Source organism: Platichthys flesus, chromosome 9 (assembly GCF_949316205.1).
Source record: "Platichthys flesus chromosome 9, fPlaFle2.1, whole genome shotgun sequence".
Taxonomy (NCBI): Eukaryota; Metazoa; Chordata; class Actinopteri; order Pleuronectiformes; family Pleuronectidae; genus Platichthys; species Platichthys flesus.
The window spans coordinates 309,005-335,504 of record NC_084953.1 but is presented as its reverse complement, the minus strand read 5'-3'; the positions used below and the strand labels follow the sequence as shown (position 1 = coordinate 335,504).

Genomic DNA, 26,500 nt, shown 5'->3' with positions numbered 1-26,500 from the left:
GGTGGGGAGCACTGCCCAATCAAAGGCCAGTTAGGGGGCGGGTCTAGGCTCAACTGCGGTTTGTTATCGACACGTTTGTAGTTTTTCTGCGGGATCTGCGTGTTTTCGTGATTTTGTTTCCGTGAATCCGGTTCAAATCCCCGCAGATCCACCGAGCTCCACCGAGAGACCGCGGAGCTCCGCAGGGACACGACACGGTGAGACCGGCCCACCGGCCCCGGGCTCTGACGCCGCAGAGCAGGAAGCCTGTGCACACACAGCAGCTGCTATCCAGACGTGACGCCATCTCTCATCTTCATCTGCGACCTCTTATCGATAAGATGAGGATCTGGTTCAGTTCGGCTCAGACATGGACTGGACTTGACTCGTGTCCACGTGCACACTGGTGTAGCTAGCTAGCTCAGTTAGCCTCCAGCACCTAGCAACATGTCAAGCTCGTATAAATTCTGTTCTGATAAATTCTGGTAGATTTGTTTTCTTCCGTATTGAAGAACGAGTCGTTGAATTTCTTAGATTTAATTAAATCCCTGTTCAGACACAAATAAACGTTCAGGAGAAATCATTGAAACTTAATTTAATAGATAAATACACAGACGTCTGGAGCTTCTCGTTGCATTCTGGGTATTTGGTGTCACAGGGTTCCGTTTCCTGTGGTTTCAGGTCTGTGTGTCCGAGGGTCCCCATCATGAATAAAAACAAGAAGAGGGTGGTTCTGCCCAGCCGTCCTGACCCCCCCACTGTGGACCAGATCCTTGAGGACATCAACAGAACTGCACCCAGCGACCCAGTGTTCAGTGTCCTGGAGCAGAGTGGACAGGGTGAGTCCACCTGGGCCCGTCCAACATCTGTCCATCTGTTGACCATCATCCACCTGTCTGTCTGTCTGTAGTGAACCCCTGCCTCTGTCTGTCTGTAGTGAACCACCCGTCTGTCTGTAGTGAACCACCTGTCTGTCTGTCTGTAGTTAACCAACCGTCTGTCTGTAGTGAACCACCTGTCTGTCTGTCTGTAGTTAACCAACCGTCTGTCTGTAGTTAACCACCTGTCTGTCTGTCTGTAGTTAACCAACCGTCTGTCTGTAGTGAACCACCTGTCCGTCTGTCTGTAGTGAACCCCTGCCTCTGTCTGTCTGTAGTGAACCACCTGTCTGTCTGCAGTGAAACACCTGTCTGTCTGTAGTTAACCACCTGTCTGTCTGTTGACCATCATCCACCTGTCGACCGTCCTATAGTGAACCACCTGTCTGTCTGTCTGTCTGTAGTGAACCACCCGTCTGTCTGTAGTGAACCACCCGTCTGTCTGTAGTGAACCACCTGTCTGTCTGTCTGTAGTGAACCCCCTGCCTCTGTCTGTCTGTAGTGAACCACCTGTCTGTCTGTCTGTAGTGAACCCCCTGCCTCTGTCTGTCTGTAGTGAACCACCTGTCTGTCTGCAGTGAAACACTTGTCTGTCTGTAGTTAACCACCTGTCTGTCTGTCTGTAGTTAACCACCCGTCTGTCTGTAGTGAACCACCTGTCTGTCTGTCTGTAGTGAACCCCTGCCTCTGTCTGTCTGTAGTGAACCCCTGCCTCTGTCTGTCTGTAGTGAACCACCTGTCTGTCTGCAGTGAAACACTTGTCTGTCTGTCTGTAGTTAACCACCCGTCTGTCTGTAGTGAACCCCCTGCCTCTGTCTGTCTGTAGTGAACCCCCTGCCTCTGTCTGTCTCCTCAGACGTGTCCCGGTCCTCAGACTCGGACGTGGACATGAAGTTCCTTCAGTGCCGTCGGTACCTGGAGCTGAACGAGCGGCTGCAGGAAGCTCGAGGTCGGCTGCTGCGACAGAGGGAGGAGCTAAAGGCTGCGGGGGAGCAGCTGGACAGAGATGTGGAAAAGGTCAAAGGTCAAACCCTCTGACTCTACAGCCTGGTGGCTTAGCTGACTGTTCTCTGACCCGCGCCCTTGACCCCCGACACCGGGGGGGGGGGGGGGGGGGGGGGGGGGGTGAGATCAGATCATTGGGACTGACAGACTCTTGTGTTGCATTCAGGTACAAACACAAAGTGTGTGTTTTTGCTGTTATGCAGCTCATCACCTTAAATGCACCTTCCCTGTTTTGAGTTTTATAATCTTTTGACTTAACTCACTTCACCGCAAGAAAACGCAGAGAAACAAAACTGTATAAATCTGATGAGACATTTAAAAATGCTGCAAAGTCAGAAAAAGAGATAAATGTAAAAGTGTCAGTCTCAGTTTTCTTGTGTCATGCTCAGTTGAAAGGAGCCAGGCAGTGTGTGCTGGTTCAGTCCCGTCCTCACTGTGTCTGAAGAGATCAACACGGCAGTGTAAGGAAACACGTCACTCTTTATTAGATGAAAACATATATAATGAAACACGTCTGTTGCTTTGCCTCTTTCACATGACAGCGTCACCTCCACGGCCTCATTCACATACAAAGGGCTGAGATCTATTTATTAGATTGAATAAATACAGAATCATTTATTTCCTAAGTCAATGATGAATATTTGTTGAACTGACAGATTTGTGAGACGTTCAAGGGGATGTCCCCCATCGTCCCTCAATGTACCTGATGCAGACAAAACCACATGAATGTAAAGGATCTCAGTCGGCTGAGGAGTCTCCGAATGATGAGCCATCAAAAGTCCAACATCCACTTTTTGAGTGAACTCAAACAACCGAGAGTTCAGATTCACCTGATCTCAGCCGGGTGTGAACGAGGACGCTGACGGGGGCGTGGACAAACTTCAGGACCTTTTGATGGAGCTTGATTCCCCGTTTGTCTCAGTCACACAGTTTTCATCGTGGGGCTGTTAAAAGGATTTTCACCAACAATCTGTCCGAGTATAAAATACACGGCTGCAAAGTTTAGAACTTCAACTTTCAGTCATGAGCTTAAATAAGATCAAAAAAAGTTAGTGAAATGATGATCAGAAAGTTTCTTGTCACCTTTAAACCTGTGAACTAATCAGAAACGTGTTTGTAAATGTGTGAAATTGTTAAGTGTCACATTTTATTTCATTTTGTTGAATTTATTTGAGTTCATATGTTGAAGAGCTCCTCACACGGCTGTATGTCAATCCATGAATTGATTAAACCATAAGTTGTTGTGGCTCTAGCTACGAGTCACTGGCAGGTTGACACACCAGACATTGTCCAGCTGTTTCTCACATGGACTCACTTTACCAGGAAGCTTCAGGAAAAGATCCAGAGAATGTCCAGAGACACAGACTCATACATGTTATCACATCCAGAACCTCCAGAGCACGTGAGGAACATGTCAGGAAGATTGTCAGACTTTGAATGTGATCATTTCACAAACACACACTTGACTCCTATTTGAGCTCATGTGTAACGTCTGAGTGTCTTTCTGTCTTGATGACCTCGCGACAGACCTGCACGGTTTGTTTTTAAAAGCTACTTGGTTTTCTTCATATTGAAAACATGCTGTGGAAACAACAGGTAAATACAGAACGTTAAACAGCCCCTCAGGGTGGACACGTCCGTCCTGTCCCTGTCTCTGAGCACACATGGACGAGTGAGGGAACAACTACAGAGAATACTCATCGTATTAATGTTCGACTTCTTCTCCACCTACCGCTACTTTTACAGCAACACAGTAAAGCAGATATTAACGCGTTTGTAAAGACTTCCAGAGGACACACGCCTGTCGACCATCAGCCAATCAAACCATCTGTTCATCTCCTAACAGGAAATACTCCAACAAGGCGCGTTGTCGCTTCGTTCATCTAACACGCACACTTTATAGCATTATAGGTCTTTGCTGCACAATAATACAGATTTGTAGTAATGCTCTCGTTACCGCGGAGGAACGACGTCATTGTGTGTTTACAGTCAGTGAATATATTAGCATGCTGTCAGGGAGCAACACTGGGAAGCTTGGAAGGTTTTGTATATATGAATGATATTTACAACACGTATTAAGACACAGAGGAACCAAAGGTTGAAAAATAACAGTATCAGCTGTAATATTTACTAATGCAGTGATGGAACAGTCCAGCAGGGGTCAGCGTGAGGATTCTTCATGAATCATCCCCTCAGACTAATAGAGTAAGAATGATACTCATCTCATCTCTGTATATAAGGTTGGACAGGACTCTATTTACTGAGATTATAAACCGCTCGCAATAATATTGAGGCATATTTTGTACAATATTACATTTTCTGGATTAGTTAACCCCCCCCCCCCCCCCCCCACAGTTCCCCTGGAGTTACTAGTTTGTTCTTATGTTCTTCTTCCGTCTTGCTTGTGCATCTACCTGTAGCTTCGCGAAGGTTTTGAGCTACTTCTACATTTCAATAGTAGTAAACAGTTTTTATTCTGTTGTCGTGTGAAAGTGAAAACACATCAACCCAAGAACAAAAGAAAACTGGTTAATTTCAAAGTAATAATGCAAATAAGTTGAACGAATGTTCAATCAAAAATCTTCCCTCTGACCCAGTTGGACTCTGGAGATGTTAACAGTGTCTCATATCGAGTGATGAGGCGTAGATGTAAAAAATACTTTACATGTCGGTGTGTTTGTGTCCCTTGTGAAAGTCAAGCTGAGCTTTCACTCTAACGTTTGCATAATATTGTTCTTGTTAACGATTCTGTCCTGGAGACCGATGGTGACTCGTGTGCTGAAATCAAGTTCATTGTCTTTTGCTTTTTGTTTCACTACACTTCTACCAGGCAATGAATATTCTACAAATACAAAAAAGTACAAAAAGATGCACTTCCTACTCAGGGGAGACTTTTCTCTGAAGTGCATCTCTAAAAGTTATTGTGTGTCCGTTCATGTCCGACCTGTCTTGATGCAAACATCCAACCCTGTTCGAATGGAAGCTATGATCAAACTTGAATGGAGTGAATGGGGAAAATAAAGGGTCAATGTCCGAGGTATAGGGACCAGCGCACTCCTCATCTGTCCACCTGAGTGTTTGAGAGATTGAATCAGGAACACAATGCAGTCGTCCTGTAATTCACTAAACGTCTTAGGACTCACTCTTCTCCCCGGACTTCTCGTTGAAGGTGGCAGCTTGGCTCTTTGCGTCCTGCAGGCAGCAGGCCTGGGGGCTGGGGGTGTAGTTGAACGGGGTAACTCGGACAGCCTTGCTAGGGGAACCGTGGCGGAAATGAACAACTCCGCCCACGTGGCTGTCTGATGTTCCTGTAGATCTGGTGCTGTGGCCTCTCAGGGAACCGTCTGCATCACCATCCTGGAGGTAACTACCTGGGGCTGAACTGATCTTCCTGAAAAGGGCGAGTTGTGCCACTTCTGGTGCAGTTTGGACCGTCGGAGAGGTGCTCGAGTTGGTCTTGTTATTGGTAAAATCTTCTGTCTGGACGGTTGCGTCACTTGTCTTGCGAGATGCAAGGAGAATGGTTGGCAGTTTTCCTGGAAGCGCTGGCAGCTTTGGCTTTTCCCCGTCAGGAGAAGGCACCAGAGGTAATGCATTAGCTGGCAGGGTACTTTTCAAGATCTGAGGTACATCTTCATCCCTGATTCTCCTCCAGGTCACTCTGTCGTTCAGCCGAGACGAGGATCGCTGACCTTTCTTCTTTGTATCATCCTCGCTCTTCGCTCTTCCACTTGAATCAGAAGACGAAGAGCGGAGGGAAGAACGGCTGGTCACCCGGCTCAGTATGTTAATGCTTGGTGATGATGCGTGACGTTTAAAATTATCTTTGTCTTGTTGACGCCTGACTCCGGACACCCTGCCAGGCCCAGTTCTCTGAGCCACCCTGCAGGGGCTTTCTGAGCTAGTCCTCCTGGCTTGACGTCTGCCTGATAGATCCCTTTCACTAGAAGTTGCTCTACAGAGGGCTGTAGACTGCTTCTGAAGGCAACAGTCTTGTCTGTGGACTATCTGAGCTTGTCCTGGACCTTTGACCTGCATCCTTCTTGGGCCTTGCACAGCTGCCTTAAGTTCCTGACAGCGGGATGAGCAAAGGAAGACAGCTGAAGCTCCAGGAACTGCTCTGCGGGGAGATCCATTCTGGGATCCAGGCATCTTGCGGACAGATCCATCACGTCTCAGCACAGTCTTTGATTCCTTAATGAAAGTCAGCTGTCTCAAGAACCCACTGCGATCAGTCTCGACACCACTTGAGTGGACAGAAGTCATCCTAACCAGGTCAAATCGATTGGGGGGCAGAACCCTTTTCCCATTGACCTGACTGGTTTGTCTGGTGGTTGTTTGATCGGTCACTAGCGGTGACAGAGGTCTGGGTTGTCTGCCTGAACTTTGCATGAAAGGGATTCGGACAGGTGACTTCTGAGTTTTAGGTGGTGGTGATCTTTCATTTTGATTCACAACAGGAGATCGTCCCTTCCTTTCAGGGGGACTGCTAGCTGGTGTGGCGTTCTTTTTCTGGATGGGTTTTTTTGTCTGAATCGGCGATGTTATCTTCCTCTGAGTCTGTTTGGAGGCTGTAGAGCTTTGTGACGATCCAGAGGATGAACTTTTTGGTATCCTTGGAGGTGGAGTAGAGCTCCTCTTTGGCAAAGACAGCTCTATGTCCTGGGGACGGCCCAGTCGGTGAAGGCTCTTAGATCTGTGCTGAGCCAGATTTGGGTTCTTTGGAGCATCTGTCTTTGTTGGAACTTTTCTGGGTGGAGGTATTTGTGATGGAGATGTCTCTTTTTTTGGTGTATAAATCACCGTCCTGCCTCTGAAAACCACAGGTAAGTTTGCAACTGGCTTGCGTTGTGCGAAGTCTAAAGGTTTATTTACCTTTTTGTCTTTAGCAAACTTCCTTTCTTTGGGTGTAAAGCTGGAGGTTGACATGAAGGACAGGACTGATTCCGTCTCCTCAGAGGATGGATCTTGAGACTTGGAGGCCTGCAGCCCACTGACAACACAATTAGCACCTTCCTGAATGGCTCTCCATTCAACACTGTTGAGGTCGGAATCTCTATCCCATGCCGTGTCGTCACTATCCATTTCCTCGTCCATGTTCCAGAGATCAGATGCTTTTTGTTTCTGAGTGTTTTCAGCTTTCTTCCTCCTGGCAGCAAGCTTCCTCCTCTGCTTGGGCATGGCAGACGTGATGCATTTCTGAAGGAGGTCATCCTCTGAATCCATGCTGACGGAGCTTGGTGAGCTTTGCTCTTCATACTGGCTGTGAATGGTCATCGACTTTGTTTGTTGCATCATATTCAGAGTTTTGTTGTGTCTGTTTTTGTACCATATTTGTTGGGCTTTTGATTTGTGATCCTCAAACTCGGCATCACTCAGTGAACTAAGAGAGGAGCTGAGTGAGTAACATCCCAGAGACTCATCCTTCATCAGATTCTGTTTAATCCTGTTAAATCCTCTGGCCTTCGATTGGGAATTATCAAGCCTGCCAACATTGGTCATACTCCGGGAGAGAGTGTTTCTACTCACTTCCCTGATCTGTCTTCGACTCGTTCGCTTCAATGTTTCATCAATTTCATTATTGTCATCGTAGAAACTGTCCTCTGAAGAATGCGTCGTCTGTCGATATATTGTGTTTCCTCTTTGTGATCCCACATTAAGGTTCCCTTCTGAGTTCTGCTTTATGACCGGCAGGTCCAGTTTTCTGACGGTGCCTTGACCTTGCTTCTTCTTTTGTTGGTTTGGAGAATGATCACGATTTCTCTGGCTCGCCACTCGATCAGCCACCTCTTTGCTCTGCATCAGGACCCTCTGAGTGGGAATCACATGTTTGGTGGCTCGGTTCATTTTGATCTCAGGTGGGTAATTCATCCTGTTGGGTTTGTGGAAGTGTGAGAATATCCTCAAGTCTTCAATCCTCTTGTCCTCATCGTCGAGCACTTCATGTTTGTTCATACCTTTAGCTGTGCAGTCCTTAGCCCCCCTCTCTTTCACTGGATACTGAAGTGTTTCATCACTTAGCGATGTTGTGCTGGAGAAGTTAACAGGTGTACCTTCTGCAGAATCAGTGAAGGATGAATCGTCAAATTTGAAGTCCTTTTGTGGGATGACAATTCTCCTTCCAGGACACATTTGTGTTTTTCCATTCGGGAGCACCATGTACACAGGAAGATGAATCTGTTTTCGGGAATTGAGAATATGAGAAGGGATTGTGGTCATCAGGGAAGGTCTTACTTTTCTGAACTTGGAGGGCATTGCTGAGTTGATGCATTCTTTTAATATTTCGATGTCATCGTCTGAGTTGCCCTCACTGTATCTTTCCCCGTGGTCGAGTCCTTGCTCGTCCTCATCAGGAAACGGAAGGTTTTTGTCGTTTTGCTGGAGCAGGGGGGTCAACTTCAGCTCCACTTCTTTCTGTATGTAGTGTTCATGGAGAGGCAGAGCACTTAAGCTCGAAGCACAAGAGAAGTTCTCAGTGGGTTTTTCCACCGTGAAGTAGATCATTGTGTCCAGATCAGGAGGAAGATTAAACCTTTCCTTCGAGTCTGTGATCTCCATGAACTTCCGCAGGCTACTTTCCCACTGGCCAGCGTTTCCTGAGGTCTGTGTCTCTGTTCCATTCGGCTCGACACAACATGGAGTTTTACTTCGGCTTGGTGGCATTGTTTGCCCTGGACTGTCGGGGAGATCGCTGGGACTAATTGTCCCATCAATCATCTCACTGCATGGATCACTTTGGATTGAGCTGTCTATAGAGGGAGAGTCAAAACTGCCCAGGGAACTGACTGAGCTACAGCGACTCATTATCAAGGGTGTCTCATGGATGTAGTTCTCAGATGAACTAGATGGAGATCTGTCATCAAGTGCAGCCGGTGAAGCTCCTCTGAGGAAAACCTTTTCCCTTTTACTAGGATGGGGGATTTCAATCGGCTCCGTCTCTTTAATTGGGAAGGTTTTAGAGTCAGTCATCAGCAGCTGGCTGTCACTCAGATCCTCTAAGGTTTCATCCTCTTCAGTTCTCTGCAACACTTCTCCATCCTCCACTTCAATAATTTCTAAAGACGAGTCGCTCTCCAGCTCATTTTCACTTTGTCCATCCAGTGCCCCGTCACCAGAAGAGAGGGAGGACAGTGAGCTGCAGCGGGAGAAGCAGATTGGTGTGTTCTCTACTGAGTACTTCTGGACTGTCTCCATCGTGGCGATGGTTGGGCTTCTGCTGGATGCCATCGGGGAGAATTTTGTAATGCTCCCCCCGGTCATGACCGTAGGTACCCATGCTTGCCTCCTCATTGCTTGGGCAGCCTGGACGTTGATCGCTGTCTTTGCGACACCAAACGTGGCCACACTTTGAATGAGAGGGACCTGCTGATAAGATGGAGACAGTTTGATTGAAGTCATGCTGACATCGGAGGAGACTTTAGTGGATGCACTGACTGGTGTTTGTAGGGGTTTATCCTGGTTCTTTTCTAAATCTGTGTCGCTTAGTTCTAGAACCGTCACATCTTTGTTGTCCACAAAATCTCGCTCCGGAATATCCTGCTGGCTAGTCTCAGTCAGGACAACAGGTCCAAAATTCAGGTACTCTTGATGAGCCACCTTAAGATCCAGCTGGTTGGGTCGTTTCTGTACCATAAGGGCTCTTGGAGCAGGTCGCATCTGGTCTTTGCTGCCACAGTAGCCATCACTGGTGCTGCCACTGTTTAGACTGTCTGTGGAGACACTCTTGTGGGCAGTTTTGAGGCGCAGTAGGGCGTGGGCTCGGCTGAGACGTTCTCTGTGAGCCAGGCTGCTCGTATCAGACATACGGCAGGGGGAGCAAGATTTAGTTTCATTGAGATCATCTAGTCCATAAGGCCAGTCTGCCAGGTGATCCTCAGAGCTGAGGCTCAAACTATCCTCCGAGGATGTCTGCATGGTGATGTCCTCCACTAACCTGTCGATCTTGGCAACTGTGTTGGTGATCTTTTTTGCTAGCTTCTCTGCAGCGGCTGATACCACATCGTCTGAAGGTGCATGTCTCTTCTCGATCAGCGGATGTGTTTCTACATCCCTCTCAGGTTCGTTGTCCCTCTTACGAGGCTGGTTCTGCAGGAAGTTAGAGTTGTTGAGGAACATTGACAGCATAGAGAAGCTGCCAGTGTCCAGGCTGCTGGAGACGTTGGGAGCCTCATCATCATCAAAACATCCAGAATCAGAAGCATAATCCTTCACCAGACTCTCAATGTGCCGAAGTGGCTTGTTGAGGGTCAAGTGCTTGGGGCTCTGTTTCTCAAGGGTGTCAAAGGTCTCCGCCAGGTGTTTGGCATCCAGCTCCGCCTCCAGAGCCTTCTGCTTCCTCATGTAGAGAGAGGGCATGCAGGAGCCAGGGGATACGACTGCAGCATCCTTATATTTCAGGGGTCGATTGGTGAGGAGATTCCTTAAAGCTGCAGCGCTGCCCATGGCTATCATTTTGTGCTTAGAATGGATAAGGTTGCGCAACATGCTGACTGCTCCGAGGTCCCACAGCAGCTCCTGGTCTTTTGGACTCCGAGCTGAAAGGTTCCAGAGAGTCCCGCAGGCGTTGCTCACGATGGTCAGGCTGTGGGAGCGCAGGTGCTGCAGCAGAGTCTGGAGGCAGTTATGGTCCCTGAGGATTTGCCTGTGAAGAAAGAAAACAACAAAGATTTTAGATAAATATTTATATAATGTCTGGCAGTTTAAATACTTTGCAAGCAGATTACAGGCAAAAATTTGCTACGTGGAAAATTAATTTACTTTTCTAATTTTTTACATGCACAGAAAACAAAAGGATGAAGTCAGGGATTCTCAGTCCTATTTAAAAGATGAAGTTTGGCTGAGTTTTGGTTAAAAGCTCCAAAAAATATTTTTTCTTTCAACAAGTTTCTTCCGTCATAGTAAAAAAGCACCAAAGTGACGGCTTGTGGTCTAGTCTGAGAAACGGACCTGTAGTCTTCTCGTGTGGCGACCAAACTCGACACGTTTCGTAGGATCCCCCCTCCGCTCTCGATGATGGCAAGTGAGTTGGTCTGACAGCGGTACGTCAGCGTACTGACCAAGAATCCCAGAGCGCTGTCCACGGAGCAGATGGCCACTTTGTTTTCCACGCTGTGAGCCGACAGGTTCCACAGAGCGCTCAGGAGACTCTTCAGGGTCGACTCCTGCAGAACCAGCCCAACAATTCAGTTTAAGAACTTTATTATCTAATCTGTACAAAAGATGCATCAACATTAGTATTTCAACATCACAATCACAAACATTTCAGAGAAGTACAGTAATAATGAGCATAACGTATAACTCAATGTCTGGAGGACAACATTTGAAATGTTTCACTCTGGATTTTAAATCTCAAAAGAACTGATCATCTTCACATCATTTTCAAAAATAAATCTGGCTCCTCTCTCATCGCGGCATCGACTCGGTGTGGGTTGGTTTGTCTTCCTCACCTTAGTGGCCTGCAGGGCGCAGGTCATCAGCGCAGACACGCATCCGATGTCTCGGAGGACTCTCTTGCTGCTGACGTCGGCCCTCCAGGACAGGTTCCTCAGGATGCTGGAGACCACCTGATGAAGCTCCTCGCTGTCTGAGGCCAGCTGGGCCACCAGAGCCTGGAGGCAGCTCTTCTTCGAGCACAGGGTCGCCTGCGGGACGACCAACACGGATCAATCGGATTTGAATCTCATTACATAAAGAGACACGTCTTATTCTACAGCAAATAAAATGTTCAACAACATTAACAACAGTGACGACAACAAAAATCGATCAGTGACTGTAGATAAAGATGGACGACACGTCTCCAGTTCCTCCAGAGATGAAGCCAAACATCTCAGATTCCAACACTGCCACCTTGTTGGGATGACATCACTTGCAGAGTCTGAAATGTGGTATCAAGGTCCCGCCCATACACGTTTTTGACCAATCATGAGTCTCATGTCCCATCTCTTACAGTTTTTCTCCATTGCTTTGGCTCATTTCACGAAACAGAAATGACATTCTCAGAGCTCTAAGTGCAATTGGCATAATAGCCCATATGTTTCAGCACAACTACATAGTTCACCTTCAAAAGGTCATATCTCACCCAAAACAGTTAACTCAAGTTTCAAAACCAAATCATTTTCTCATATAAATAGTCAGTGCCCCCAAAATGAATATTTCCTTCTCGATTGCTGTGGCTCATCTCTCAAAATATCATAGATGGTTCAGCAAAACTCCATAGCACAACTGCAAAAGGTCATATCTCTCCCAAAACAGCCAACTCATCAGTCAAACTAAATCCTTTTCTCATACAAATAGTCAGTGCCCCCAAAACGAAAAGTCCCTTTGGCATTGTTTAAACACTACAGGTCAAAATGTTTAGATGTTTTGTCAGGATGGCAGTGGACCATAGAAATATCCCTCATGTGCACATTTCAATCTTGGCTCAGTCCTTGAATGGTCACTGAATGGTTACAGTTGATGTTTTCTTTCCAGATATTATGTGTATCAAACAGAAAAAAGATTTATTCAAGGTTTCACATAAAATATGTTTATTGAACTCATACTGCCATGGAAATTGTTACAGTAATTGCCATACATTGTGCTTACAGTAACAGAACATGTGTACAGCACAATATACTGTCAAACAATAAGCACATCAAAACTAAAATTTGGTATAGTGAGATATGACCTTTTGAAGGTGATCATGTAGTTGTGCTGGACCATATGGGCTATTTTGCCCATTGCACTTAGAGCTCTGAGAATGTCATTTCTGTTTCGTGAGATGAGCCAAAGCAATTGAGAAGAACTGTAAACTTACTGTGTGACTGGTGATCAGATGTGTGAAACTCAACCTTGAATACTAAAGTTCTAGTTGTACCTGAAAATTAAGTCGATGATCAAAGATATCCTTATTACAGTATATACCATGATGTTTTTCATGGTACGATTTTGACAGTGGAGTGAACTATTGTGCAGGTGATGATGTACACAATGAAATGATGCCAACATGTTCTGCAGAGAAAGACCACTTGACTGAGAAGCGACAGTCAGTTCTGACCAGCAATATATATTCAATTGGTAATTGGGTTAACTGAAGGCAATTGTACCGAACCGTTTGCAAAGGTGGGCTAAATCATTTGAAATTTGTGCAAGCTGTTGGAAATTGTACTTGTCATTGCAAGGATGTGCTAATACAATTGCAATTTGATTAAAGGAATGAGATATTCCAATCTGTTGTGAACAAGTGCCCAGTGGTTTGGAGGTTTGCACGTGTTGTTTTGAGAATGTCATTTCTGTTTCGTGAAATGAGCCAAAGCAATGGAGAAAAACTGTAATATGGAAGAGAAGGGTTTATGATCTGTACTGCAGCCAGCCACCAGGGGGCCAACGAGATGATTTACCTTCACTTTTTGGAGCTGACATGTCGTACATCTTTTTCTATAATTTTAGTTTGTACCTTGTTGACGACGTCTCCAAACGTGAGGTTGGTCAGAGCCATTCCTGCGTAACGTCTCAGCGCCATGTTGATGGGATCGTTCTGCATTCCGTACATGTCATGGTCCAGGTGGGTGAGATCCGCCACCACCTGCAGGCCACCTGGGGAACCACACGCAAACATCAGCCTGCTGTTCCCCCCCCACACACACACTCACACACTCACATTCACACACTCACACACACATTCACACGCACACACACTCACACTCACACACACACAAACACACAATCACACTCACACTCACACACACACACACACTCACACACTCACATTCACACACTCACACTCACACACACACAAACACACAATCACACACTCACACACACATTCACACGCACACACACTCACACACACACAAACACACAATCACACTCACACTCACACACACACACACACACACACACACACACTCACACACTCACATTCACACACTCACACACACACAAACACACAATCACACACACACTCACACTCACAGACACACACAAACACACACACACTCACAAACACTCACAGACACACACAAACACACAATCACACACACACTCACACACACACTCACACTCACACTCACACTCTCACTCTCACTCACACACTCACATACACACTCACTCTCACATTCACACACTCACACCTACCTACAAACACACTCACACACTCACACACTCACACACCTAATTCGTTCATGGCTCGTCGGTACTCCTCCTCGAAGGAAAGCTTCATGATGGCGCACATGGCCTGACAGATCTGAGGGTCCACGGGTTCTGGAATATCTGAAGATATAAAAAATATAAAGTTACTTTTTATGTTTATTATTTGAATCATTTAGATTTTTTCCCTTTATGACATTTTGATTCTTATATTTCTGCAGTAATGTCTTCATCCATTGTCCTTTATTTTTCAACTCATTGTTATTAGAATGAACCAACTTGAAGTCAGTTCTGTTACAGCTCATTAAAACTCGTCCCTCTTGGAGGAGACGAGGAGACGAGGAGACGAGGAGACGAGGAGACGAGGAGACATTTGCTGGTGAAACTCTGACCGTTAACTCAGTGTTGTGATTGTTAAAGATCTAAGGTCACAGTATCAGGAAGAAAACCCTCAGGTTGAGGTTCTCCTCTGACGGTTCAGTCCTGCCGCTGGTTTTGGTTCTCCTGTGTTTACGGAGAACTTGACTCACCGGTGGTTCTGGATCCTCCAGGTGAAGGCATGGTGGCGTGGCTCTCGATCCAGTCCCAGCCGCTGTCGCAGTAGGTGCGGACCTGCTCCAGCATGTGCAGGACCCTCATCTCCCGCCGGGCCTGGCCCTCGTCCTGCTGGCAGTAGATGATGTTGTGGAGGGCGGCGCTGGCTCTGGATTTGGCCTCTCGGCTGCAGCCCCCCGTGGTGCTGCCTGTCGTCGTGGTCTCTCCAGCACCACCTCCAGCACCCGGGGCTTCGTGCAGGATCTGGACCAGCAGGGGGACGCAGCCGGACTTCCTCATGGCAGTGCAGCTGTCCTGAGAGCTGGACATGGCCAGAAGAGTCCGGGACATCTCTTCCTTGTCTCTGTTGGCGAGCATGGACAGCAACCAGAAGACCATCTCCACCTGAGGACATCACCAGCCGTCAACTTGATCATGAGGAGAAGCTTTATTTAAAGTAAACAGCAGGTTTGCTCGGATGTGTTGTCACCTTGCTGCCTCCGTCTGCAGGAGCGTCTGATCCTGCAGCTGCTGCAGCTGACGAGTTCTCCGGTTCACCAGCAGGGGGCTTCTCAGCTCCAGACAGCTGAGGAAGAAGGAGAAAAGGACAGTGATGATGAAGATGTCATTATCACAGTGAGACATGAAGACGTTCAGGTTGATGAAGCTCGTTCTCGTCCCTAATAATAAACCAATGAAATGTATCTGATCATGATTGGCTGGTGAGCTGTTGATATGGAGCCTGCAGGGGTCTCAGGTTGAACATGGAAGAGAAGCATTGAATTATTATTATTGTTAAACTCAACTGTCACAGTTTAACATCTCAGGTTATTGATCAAGTGTTAGTTTGAAGTTTGGATGAAATCCAGTGAAGGAAAGATCAGACACACACACACACACACACACACAAACACACACATATTTGTACTTCTTTCTATCTGTCGTCAGCTGAACATTCAGTTTTGAATCTCTGGAAAATTGAGCTTCATCAAAAATGTTAACTAAACTTGGCTGTAAAAACCTTCATCTAACTGAAAACTAACTCCTAATCTAATCCTTACCTGACCTTAATAACCAGAACCTAAACCTAAACCAGAACTTAAACCTAGACCAGAACCTAAACCTAAACCAGAACCTAAACCAGAACCTAGCCCAGAACCTAAACCTAAACCAGATCCTAAACCAGAACCTAAACCTAAACCAGAACCTAAACCTAAACCAGAATTTAAACCTAGACCAGAACCTCAACCTAAACCAGAACCTAGACCAGAACCTAAACCTAAACCAGAACCTAAACCAGAACCTAAACCTAAACCAGAATTTAAATCTAGACCAAAACCTCAACCTAAATTTAACCTTAACGGTGTTTCTGCTCAATTAAGTCCCAATAATGTCATGTAAAAGATTAGGTCCCCACAAGATGAGTAAAACACACACACACACACACACAGCTTCATTTAAATTCAGACTGAAATCCTCTGAGCTTCCATTCCTGTCACCATAGCAACGCCTCTGGGTGTGGTGTGTGTGTGTGTCTGTGTGTGTGTCTGTGTGTGTGTTATGCAGGCTCTGGATGATGGGATCCAAAGACCTCCAGACAAAGAACGTGTTTGTGTGTGTTTGTCTATCTATAGTTATGAGGACAGTTTTGGTTCATTACGTCATTGTGAGGACATTTTGTCTGGTCCTCATGAATTCAATTGGCAGTTTGAGGATCAGAATCAGGTTTAGGGAACACAATGTCAACGAGTGTCCTGACATACAACTATAGAGTGCGTGTGTGTGTGTTTGTGCGTGTGTGTGTGTGTGTGTGTGCATGTGGGTCTGCATCTGTGTGTGTGTGTTCCTGCAGTAACAAAGGACCTTGATTTCTTCTTCTTCTTCTGGTGTTGAACAGACTGAATCTGTGGCTCTGATCCAAACCTCCATTAAACACAACCTGCTGCTACATCAACACAAAATGGACGCCGCTGAGCGTCGCAGGATCTCATGAGTTCAGCTGTTTCCTGCAGACTCAGTTTCCTGAATCATAAAAATCTGATGATCGATGATGAAAATCATCAAGATGGCAGCGTTCGTATCCACGAATTGAATTGAGTCACATTTGTATTCGACAGAAGGACGTGGAGGATCTTGATTTACAGCTCTAAGAGCTGCTGGATGTTATCGTCACTGACCCAGAATCAGTTTCTCTGCACTGCAGCTGATTCTGTTGCTACTGAGCGCTGAGCTCTGAGCTGTTCTCCAACCAGAACAAATACAACTGTGACGAGAAACTGGCCGAGGAGGAGGATGAAGAGGAGGAGGAGGAAGAGGAGGAGGAGGGTGGGGGATCAAGCGGAGGAGGAGGAAGAGGAGGAGGAGGATGAAGAGGAGGAGGAATAAGAGGAGGAGGACAAGGAGGATGGGGGGATGAAGTGGAGGAGGAGGAAGAGTAGGAGGAGGAGGATTAAGTGAAGAAGGAGGAGGAGGAGGAGGAGGAGGAGGAGGAGGAAGAGGAGGAGGAGGAGGAGGAGGAGGAGGAGGAAGAGGAGGAGGAGGAGGAGGAAGAGGAGGAGGAGGAGGAGGAGGAGGAGTGAATTGAGCCTTCAAAGTTTCCATAGCTTTTCGTCTCCGTGCCAGATCCACTGCCTAGCAACAGCCAATCACAGCCATGAGACGGGTAGAGGGCGTCTGCTTAGCAACGGGCTGGAGGGAGGAGGGAGGAGGGGGAGGAGGATGGGGCAGGAGGAGGAGGAGGGAGGAGGGGGAGGGAGGAGGAGGGAGAGGAGGAGGAGGGGGAGGAGGGAGAGGACGGAGAGGAGGGGGGAGGAGGGAGAGGAGGGAGAGGAGGGGAGGGAGGAGGGGGAGGAGGAGGGGGAGGAGGGGGTGGAATATAAAGTGGAAATTTCTTTTAAAAAACCTTAAGAACACAAATGTTTTTGGATTTATTCTGTAATTAGTTAAAAACTTACTTTTGAAACATTTCAAAATAAAGATAGTTCAGAATCTTTATTATTGAGATAATATTTACACATGTGATTTTCAAAGAGTTACTGTTCCTCTAAAGTCTTGCCATTTTTGTTATTTTAAATACTTTTCAATATAATTTCTATAAAAACGATTCTGTTCTTGTCTCATAACTTCTGATAATTTGTGTTTTCTTCAGCAAATTAAGGAAATAAGTAAATATTTAGGTCAAAGGTCAAACTGAGTCTAAACTGATGAATAATTAATGAGCTCTAATGGAAACAATAATTTATTCTCCACCAATCAGCATCAAGAAAACACACCTGACTCTTTTCACTGCAGATGAGAATCTGATCCAGATTCAGATTCAGATCCAGATCCAGATCCAGAGAATGAACCAGAACGTAGAGACTCGACACAATAACAAACCACAACCAGACTCAGAACAAGATCTGGGACCGTGGGACCAAAACCAGGAGTTCTGTTTACGAACACAAACTAAATCTGTTGCTTTGTTGATTGATTGATTGATTGATTGATTGATTGATGGAGTAGTGTCGATCATGTTGCTACAATAAATCAGATGATCCTTGTTCTCACTCAGTCATCTGAACCCTGAACTGAACCTGAACAACAAGTCGAGCAGCCGACCACTTCCACCAATCAGCTGCAGCCGCTCGGAGACATGGAGACAAACTGGTCCAACCGGAAACATGTTGAACTGAATGAAGGAATGACGAGTCCAGACAGAGAGAGGACAACACAGAGAGAGAGACAGAGAGAGACAGAGACAGAGACAGAGACAGAGAGAGAGAGAGAGAGACAGAGACAGAGACAGAGACAGAGACAGAGACAGAGACAGAGAGACAGAGACAGAGACAGAGAGAGAGAGAGAGAGAGAGAGAGAGAGGACAACAGAGACAGAGACAGAGACAGAGACAGAGACAGAGAGAGAGAGAGAGAGAGGACAACACAGAGAGAGAGACAGAGAGAGAGAGAGAGAGAGAGAGGACAACACAGAGAGAGAGAGAGAGAGAGAGAGACAGAGACGTCTCCAGTGGACAGTTTGACGTCTGGACCAAACTTGATTCCTCGTCCGATCATAAAGAGGCAGAGATCTGCGGTGGTTCATTGAAGAGAACGACTGAGAGGAATCTGAACATGAAGTCAAAGCTGTGAATCAGGTTTGACAGAACCAGAAGCTGAGGATGAGTCACGAGGAGGAAACGGTTCAGGACAAATCTGAAACAAGAGACGAGGAATCTCAAGAAAACCGTGAAGTCAAAGACATGAAGGTGAAAGTTCAGCCGGAGAAGAAGACCATCAGCCCGCTGACGCTCCTCAGAGACGACCTCAGCCAGTTCAAAGACGAAGTGCTGAAGGTGTTAAAGGACACGAGGGCGGAGCCTGAGGCCCGTACGTCCAATCAGACAGGAAATAAGGTGAGTAGCAGCACGCTCAGTCTCCTCAGAGACGACCTGAGCCAGATGAAAGAGGGCGTGGGCAGCATCTTCGGCAACTCATCCAAAGACAAAGACGTGAAATCTGCAGATCCTAAAAGCAGTCAGGCAGCGGAGAGGAGCTTCAATCCTCTGAGCCTCATCAGAGAGGACATCTCTAATGTCTTCAGACTGGCTCTGTCCAAGGACAAAGACAACAGAGACCTCTCGGCCCAGAATGACAAAATAAAAGTCCTCAGCGCTGAAAGAACCGACGTGTCCTTTATGAGGCTGTTCAGAAGAGACCAAACTCTGAGGAGCTGTGAAAGAGCCGAGGACGGACAGGAAGATAAAAAGAGGACTTCGGAAAAAAACGAGAGACAAACAGACGATGGTTTCACAGGACAACTCTCAGACAGCGAAGACAAGATCAACACCATGGAGGACCAATCAGAGGAGAGCGTTGAGGACGATGGGTCTGAGCGGACACCGACACCTAGTCCACCTGAGGAGACGAGATCACAGACAGGTACGAGCTTCTCATGAGCTGCTGACATCTTGAATCTTGACCACGGTGTGGTGAACACGGTGAACATGACAAATCTCTTATTATGATTACTATTATTTTTATTATTATTATTACAGAAAGACAAATAAACTGAATTCATCACAATGTGTTTTCATTTTTAGTTTATAAATGTGAATTATTTGAATTATTACTTTGCTGCCGTTATATAAATTCTAATCCTGTCCTCTAGTCCAAGAGAAAGTTTGTCTGATGAAATGTTCTTTGACCTTTAACCCTCAAATTAAAATTCAGTGAACGTTTGATAAAATATGAAGAAATCATGTTCACAAAAAAGCTGCATAAAGAAGAACAACCTCGTGTGGAGCTTTGGAAAAAGAGCTGGAAGAAAAGTGTTTTAAAGTCGTGTTCCTTCAAAGTGTGTTTATCTGCAGCAGATCAGAGACGTGACCACGACTCTGTGGATTCAAAGGAAGACCAGAACAAAGAAGAACAAAGTTCAGAGACTCTTCAGTTGGAGAATCTGATCTCTGAGCTCAGCCTCATTAGTCTGAGAGAAGACAAAGACGAGGACAGGAGGTGAGAGGAGCCACAGGGAGACAGCTGAAGTCGTCCAACACCAAACTGTTCACTAACTGTCTGATGTTCTTCCTGCAGAGACGAACCGGGAGAAGAACTGTGGTCGGTGAAAAACTGTAAGATCTCTACTTTTATTTCTGTCTGCTTCACATGAAAGAGTCGATCTAATATTGATCTGCCAGTGTTGAGAGCTTCAATGAACTTCTCAGTATCGTCTGCATAGAGTCACATCAGGATGTTGACATGTGGACACTCACATGGATGTGAAGGTTACTCTCCTCCCTGGATGCTACATAGAAGTGAAAACTGTCACCACATCATCAGTAAACCACAACTACCACGATTAGGTCCAACTACTGCAGTAGCTGGACCTAATCAATAATTGTCTGATAATATTTTGTCTCTAAAATCCAAAAGAAGAGGTATCTCCTCAGTTCTCTGGATCTTCTCTGGAGGATCACACTCAGTTCCTCTTCCTCCTCCTGAGCTCCTGTATAAAGTCTGAACAGCAGAGGATCCTCAACTGATTCAAATATTTCAATTGTAAATAATTTTCCACAAATATTTGATCAACCAATCATGTTCCTTGTTTCTCCTCCTCAGTCGCCATTTATCTGACCTTTGACCCGAGCACTGCCAACTCAGAGCTGCTCCTGTCCGCCCACAACAGGAAGGCGACTCGCGTGTGGTCGGACAATCGCTACTTGGAAAACATGGACCGGTTTGAGTGCTGCCCTCAGGTCCTGTGCCGGGAGGGGCTGCTGGACTCGGTGTACTGGGAGGTGGAGTGGAGCGGCGGCGCCGACATCGGCGTCACCTACAACAGCCTCTCCAGAGACGGAGACCCGGCGAGCTGCCTGCTGGGACACAACGAGAGCTCCTGGAGTCTGGAGTGCTCGGAGGACAGCTACACACCGTGTCACAACAACAGGAGATTCCAGTCCTCCTCGCCTGATCCCTTCACCCGCAGAGTCGGGCTGTACCTGGACTGGTCTGCAGGATCCCTGTCGTTCTACTGCATCTCACAGGACGCCATGGTCCACCTCCACACCTTCAGCTCCACCTTCAGCCAGCCGCTGTACCCTGGCTTCTGGGTGTGGGCCTACGACGGCTCGGTGTCGCTGTGTCAGGTGGAGTTGAACTGGGAACGCCTGCTGCAGTGAATCCCTGTGACAGCAGTGCCACCAGAGTCCATGTGGGGGCACTGCAGCCGATAGTGCAGACAGGACCATGAGGCACAAAGAAGAAACCTCAACACTGGTGGAGCTTTTTGAGAATTGTTGATAACCGTTGTTTATTGTTTGATTCTCCAGCTGGACGCAGAGACTTTATCACAACCTCTTCCTCCGTCGCCCTGTAGTCTCTCCGCTCTGTGCTGCCCTCTGGTGGATATTCACAACCACGTCAATGGACAGGACCCGTCTGAGGTGTGTGGACGGTTACATCGTTAGAAACGTGCGTCTCTTTTTCAAACGTAAAGTTTAAATAAACGATCCTTGAGACGGACGAGCGAGAGACACTTCAGAATCAATCTGAATTACTGATCTGGAGAATCAGTTAATTACACCTCGTTAGAATCAGTCGGATAAAAAGTATTTGTTGTCATGTGATGTTTGTTTCATTTGTGTTGCCTATCTGACTGTGTGTGTGTCTGACTGTGTGTGTGTCTGACTGTGTGTGTGTCTGACCTGCAGCTGACTCTCCTGACTGCCTCGGGTCTCCTGCAGCTCCGTCTCCAGCTGCTCCAGACGAGCAACACGCACCTGCAACACACACACAGTTCACATCCAGATGTTTCCACCAGCAGCTTCACTGTGTTACATCTCCTCAACGCCTTACTGTGAAGTAATAAACGTATCTGTAGTTTCCATGTTGAAATATTTTTTATTTCAACTTTTAGTTTATGTTTTAAAACTCGCCTGCGTCCGGTGAACGATCTCATCACTGGAGCCGAATCGTTCCTCCATCACAGATCGAAGCTGCTGAGCCTCGAACTCCAGCTGCTGCCGGATCAGGTCCATCTGCAGGGAGAACTGCAGGCAGAGGTCAGAGGTCAGAGGCTGCAGAGAAACCTCAGTGTGTGTGTGTGTGTGTGTGTGTGTGCTCACTGTGTCGATGCGGGGCAGCTGGACCAGTCTCTGGGACAGCGCCTCCAGCTGGCTGAAGTACCAGCAGCGCTCTCTCTCCTCCCGGTCGATCTCCCCCAGCAGCAGGTTCCTGAACACACGTCACCTCGTTAAACCACTTGAGACAAATTGGGATTTGTGAATATGGACGATACAAATAAAAGGAGATTTGATCTGAAGTCTGACTTTGTCGTTGTTTGTGAAACACATAAAGATGGGTAACAAAGCATCTGGGTTGCCCCCTGGTGGCTGGCTGCAGTACAAGTCATAAACCCTGCTGAGGTGCCACCGTTGACATCTCAGACCGACTCATGATTGGTCGAGAGCGTGTATGGGCGGGACCTCGATTCCACGGCATCCGTCCAACATCAAACAGACTCTGACTGCAAGTGAAGTCATCGCCACAAGAGGGCAGCGTTTGTATCTGAGCTGTTTCTGGAGAAGGTGGTGACGAGTCGTCGTCTTTGTTTGTTATGAGATCACAGTTTAAGATCTTTACGATTTTAGGACTTGATTATTATCATGACTCAGCACTTTCAGGATGAAATCCTGCTTTCATCTCTTTGTTTGAAACTCTGAAATCACAGAACATGAACACCGCTCACCTCTCTTTGTATAGCTCCTCTAGGTGATGGTCGCTCTGTCGCCCGTCCGCTCCACTGATCACAGCTGTTTTGGGCGGGGCTCCGTCCAGGAAGTGATGCGGCAGCAGGGCGGCGGCCTCGCCCGCGGACACTGCGCTCTGACGCGACGCAGCTCGGAGCGGACTCCTGGTCCGACCCAACGCAGCGACCGAGGACGAGGAGGAGCACGAGGAGAGAGGCATGGCCAGGTGATCGTCTAACTCCGCCCCTCGGATCCCGTCTGCACCCGCCCCTCCGGCGCCTGTGAGCCCCGCCCCTCCCAGACTGTCCGGCAACAGCCGCAGGTTGTGAGGTTGGTGTTTGAGTTCGTAGTAATTAGTGAGGTCCATGTGGAGCTCTGAGGGAGCGAGAGGAGGAAGAGGAGGAAGAGGAGCGTCAATCATCATCACGTGTGTTAACTTGACTTCTCGCTGCAGCTCACTCACACACACACACACACACACACACACACACACACACACAAACACCTTGTTTGAGGTAATTCACTTTGTCCAGATGAACTCATTAACCTTCATTGTTTAAGAGGATTTATTCTTAATGAGGCTGCAGCCAATCAGGTGAGTGATTGAGGTGATTCATTTCTCTGTGAGTTGATTGGTCCCTGTGGAAGCTCAGCGGCGTTCACACAGTCATTACAGAAGCTCATCGGAGACGACCTCTGACCTTTGAGTTGATGCAGAACGTCGCTCCTCCCTGACGACGCCAGGGTTCCCGCCTCCTGCTCCAGTTTGCTCTGCAGCTGCTTCAGCACTTCCTGTTTCAAATCACAGAGACACAGGTTCATGGGATGATCACTTCCTGTTTGGGATCAGAGATGTGATGACGCAACCTGAAGTAACGACCGAACCACGGTAAATAAAGATGCTCGACATGACAGCTCCCTAAAGTCAAACCAAAACATCTGGATCGCCCCCTGGTGGCAGACTGCAGTAAAGGGTATGAACCCTCCTCCTCCACGATGGCAGACGGGACTTGGACCAAACTTAACATCTGTTTGGTTTTAATTAGTTATTTGATGATATAAAAACAGGATGAGACGTCATGATTGACAACCAAGACTGACTCAGGATTGGTTGAGAGCGTGTAAGGGCGGGACCTCGACTCCACGGATTCTGACTGCAAATGATGTCTTCACCACAAGATGGCAGCGTTTGGCTATGAGATGTTTGGGCTTCATTTCTGGACGAAGTGGAGACGAGTCGTCGTCTGTATTTACAGTTTAAGACTCAAACAAATGAATCTAATGAAACCAGATGGGCAGTTTGAACCAGGACGTCTGACATCAGGATGTCAAAGACGTCAAAATCCAGTCACTCTAAACATAAAGAATCTGACTGAGGTTAGATTATATATAGATTAAATATAGATTGTATATATAATGACCTGGTTCACCAGGTCTGGAAGTCTCCGACTCCCACATCACGCTCTGAGCTCAGTCTGATAATCCAGCTGCTGTCAGCATCGGTCACGTGACTGTGTGACAGGATTAATGTTCAGCTGCCTCTGGGTCCGGGGACTTCACAGGTCTCTCTCTTATTAGGATTATTTCAGTTGATTTATTGAGTTTTATATTTTCATAGAAACGTCACTTTGGAGGAAAACAGACATTATTTTTTCTTCATGTTTTCATTGATCTTTTCATACTGACATTTTTTTCCCAGACTCATATAAGGTCATGTGACCTTTGACCTTCAACTACCATATTTGAATTTGCTCATCCATGAGTGAATACGTTTATTAACTTTGAAGAAATTCCCTCAAGTTCTTGAGATATTTTGTTTACAAGAACGGGAAGGACAGAAAACACGAAGCCTCCAGCCACTAGGTGTCGCCAGTGCGGAGGAATAAAGCAATAACACTGTTAAAATGTCACGTTGCATCATCCGCATCAAGCTAATCTACACATGTCCCGATAACACTGACCCCTAGTGGTTCGTCTGACACTCACCTTCATGCCGCTTGTCTCCGTCTCCAGTTTGGACAAGTGGTTGGAGTTGTCCTCCAGCTCCCTCCGCAGGTGGGAGTTCTCCTTGCGGAGCGCCTCCACCTGGTGGGCGAGCTGGTCGTAGGAGGTTACGGCGTTAGCCATCTTCACACTCTGCAGCGCCCCCTGCAGGAACACACAGACCGGAGGTCAACCAGCCTGTTTCTACAGAGCCGGCTTAGACACAGATCGGAGGCTGAAGAAGTCTGAGAGGAGAAACACCTGAATCTGCTGTGATGAGGGTTTTACTGTATGTTACAGGACACACACACACAGTCAGACACACACACACACACACACACACACACACACACAGTCAGACACACACACACACACACACACTGTTATGAAACAGACGAGCAGCAGTCTGACGTCCACTAATCAATATTAATGAACTCTGTGTGTCCTCATGTTGCATCATGTGGGACCACAGATCCAGTCCCGAGGAAACAGACCTGATCCACACCTGATCTACACCTGATCTACACCTGATCTACACCTGATCTACACCTGATCTACACCTGATCTACACCTGATCTACACCTGATCCAGACCTGATCCACACCTGATCTACACCTGATCTACACCTGATCTACACCTGATCCAGACCTGATCCACACCTGATCCACACCTGATCTATACCTGATCTACACCTGATCTACACCTGATCCAGACCTGATACACACCTGATCTACACCTGATCTATACCTGATCTACACCTGATCTACACCTGATCCAGACCTGATCCACACCTGATCTACACCTGATCTATACCTGATCTACACCTGATCTACACCTGATCTACACCTGATCTACACCTGATCTACACCTGATCCAGACCTGATCCACACCTGATCTATACCTGATCTATACCTGATCTACACCTGATCTACACCTGATCTACACCTGATCTTCTAGACCTGATCTACACCTGAACTACACCTGATCCAGACCTGATCCACACCTGATCTACACCTGATCTACACCTGATCTACACCTGATCTACACCTGCTCTATACCTGATCCATACCTGATCTACACCTGATCTACACCTGATCTATACCTGATCCACACCTGATCTACACCTGATCTACACCTGATCTACACCTGATCTACACCTGCTCTATACCTGATCTACACCTGCTCTATACCTGATCTACACCTGCTCTATACCTGATCTACACCTGATCTACACCTGATCTACACCTGATCTACACCTGATCCAGACCTGATCCACACCTGATCTACACCTGATCTACACCTGATCTACACCTGATCTACACCTGATCTACACCTGCTCTATACCTGATCCACACCTGATCTACACCTGATCTACACCTGATCTACACCTGCTCTACACCTGATCCAGACCTGATCCACACCTGATCTACACCTGATCTATACCTGATCTACACCTGATCTACACCTGATCTACACCTGATCTACACCTGCTCTATACCTGATCCACACCTGATCTACACCTGATCTACACCTGATCTACACCTGATCTACACCTGATCTACACCTGCTCTATACCTGATCTACACCTGATCTATACCTGATCTACACCTGATCTACACCTGATCTACACCTGATCTACACCTGATCTACACCTGATCTACACCTGATCTATACCTGATCTACACCTGCTCTATACCTGATCTACACCTGCTCTATACCTGATCCACACCTGATCTACACCTGATCTACACCTGATCTACACCTGATCTA

The 26,500-nt window shown here is 46.9% G+C and overlaps 3 protein-coding genes across 6 annotated transcripts; 2 read left to right on the top strand and 1 right to left on the bottom strand.

The window, feature by feature from the left end:
• Nucleotides 1-41: 41 nt before the first annotated feature.
• c9h19orf25 (chromosome 9 C19orf25 homolog) lies at nucleotides 42-1,973 on the top strand. 2 transcript variants are annotated; one of them, XM_062394789.1, is made up of 3 exons: nucleotides 42-197; nucleotides 661-818; nucleotides 1,684-1,973. In XM_062394789.1, exons 2-3 carry the CDS (start codon nucleotides 686-688, stop codon nucleotides 1,893-1,895), a joined length of 345 nt encoding a protein of 114 aa, XP_062250773.1. In that variant the 5' UTR covers nucleotides 42-197; nucleotides 661-685; the 3' UTR covers nucleotides 1,896-1,973. The 2 variants fall into 2 exon arrangements, with proteins under 2 accessions (XP_062250773.1, XP_062250774.1); XM_062394790.1 differs by having other exon boundaries at nucleotides 48-197; nucleotides 1,714-1,973.
• A 351-nt stretch (nucleotides 1,974-2,324) lies between these two features.
• On the bottom strand, nucleotides 2,325-24,889 carry apc2 (APC regulator of WNT signaling pathway 2). Its single transcript, XM_062394791.1, has 13 exons — nucleotides 24,734-24,889; nucleotides 23,449-23,539; nucleotides 22,747-23,122; nucleotides 22,124-22,232; nucleotides 21,935-22,048; nucleotides 21,704-21,778; nucleotides 15,013-15,108; nucleotides 14,519-14,927; nucleotides 14,013-14,111; nucleotides 13,297-13,436; nucleotides 11,309-11,503; nucleotides 10,809-11,023; nucleotides 2,325-10,503 (listed from the first exon to the last, which is right to left on the bottom strand). Exons 1-13 carry the CDS (start codon nucleotides 24,872-24,874, stop codon nucleotides 4,995-4,997), a joined length of 7,569 nt encoding a protein of 2,522 aa, XP_062250775.1. The 5' UTR covers nucleotides 24,875-24,889; the 3' UTR covers nucleotides 2,325-4,994.
• Nucleotides 18,445-21,849, top strand: LOC133960285 (E3 ubiquitin/ISG15 ligase TRIM25-like). Of its 3 annotated transcripts, XR_009921907.1 has the most exons (5): nucleotides 18,445-19,439; nucleotides 19,871-20,015; nucleotides 20,094-20,131; nucleotides 20,619-21,442; nucleotides 21,710-21,849. XR_009921907.1 is itself a non-coding variant. In XM_062394784.1 (4 exons), exons 1-4 carry the CDS (start codon nucleotides 18,680-18,682, stop codon nucleotides 21,176-21,178), a joined length of 1,503 nt encoding a protein of 500 aa, XP_062250768.1. In that variant the 5' UTR covers nucleotides 18,445-18,679; the 3' UTR covers nucleotides 21,179-21,710. The 3 variants fall into 3 exon arrangements, 2 of the variants coding, with proteins under 2 accessions (XP_062250768.1, XP_062250769.1); XM_062394784.1 differs by having other exon boundaries at nucleotides 20,619-21,710; XM_062394785.1 differs by having other exon boundaries at nucleotides 18,447-19,439; nucleotides 19,874-20,015; nucleotides 20,619-21,710.
• Nucleotides 24,890-26,500: the final 1,611 nt, after the last annotated feature.

Bases quoted from the DNA above. Each gene is read 5' to 3' on its own strand.
- c9h19orf25 (XM_062394789.1), top strand. From the start codon at position 686: ATGAATAAAAACAAGAAGAGGGTGGTTCTGCCCAGCCGTCCTGACCCC. The intron at 819-1,683 runs GTGAGTCCACCT...GTCTGTCTGTAG, and splicing joins CCTGGAGCAGAGTGGACAGG to TGAACCCCCTGCCTCTGTCT.
- LOC133960285 (XM_062394784.1), top strand. From the start codon at position 18,680: ATGAGTCACGAGGAGGAAACGGTTCAGGACAAATCTGAAACAAGAGAC. The intron at 19,440-19,870 runs GTACGAGCTTCT...GTTTATCTGCAG, and splicing joins GGAGACGAGATCACAGACAG to CAGATCAGAGACGTGACCAC. The intron at 20,016-20,093 runs GTGAGAGGAGCC...TTCTTCCTGCAG, and splicing joins GACAAAGACGAGGACAGGAG to AGACGAACCGGGAGAAGAAC.
- apc2 (XM_062394791.1), bottom strand. From the start codon at position 24,874: ATGGCTAACGCCGTAACCTCCTACGACCAGCTCGCCCACCAGGTGGAG. The intron at 13,437-14,012 runs GTGTGTGAGTGT...GTGGTTCCCCAG, and splicing joins ACGAGCCATGAACGAATTAG to GTGGCCTGCAGGTGGTGGCG. The intron at 11,504-13,296 runs GTACAAACTAAA...GTCGTCCCGCAG, and splicing joins TTGGAGACGTCGTCAACAAG to GCGACCCTGTGCTCGAAGAA.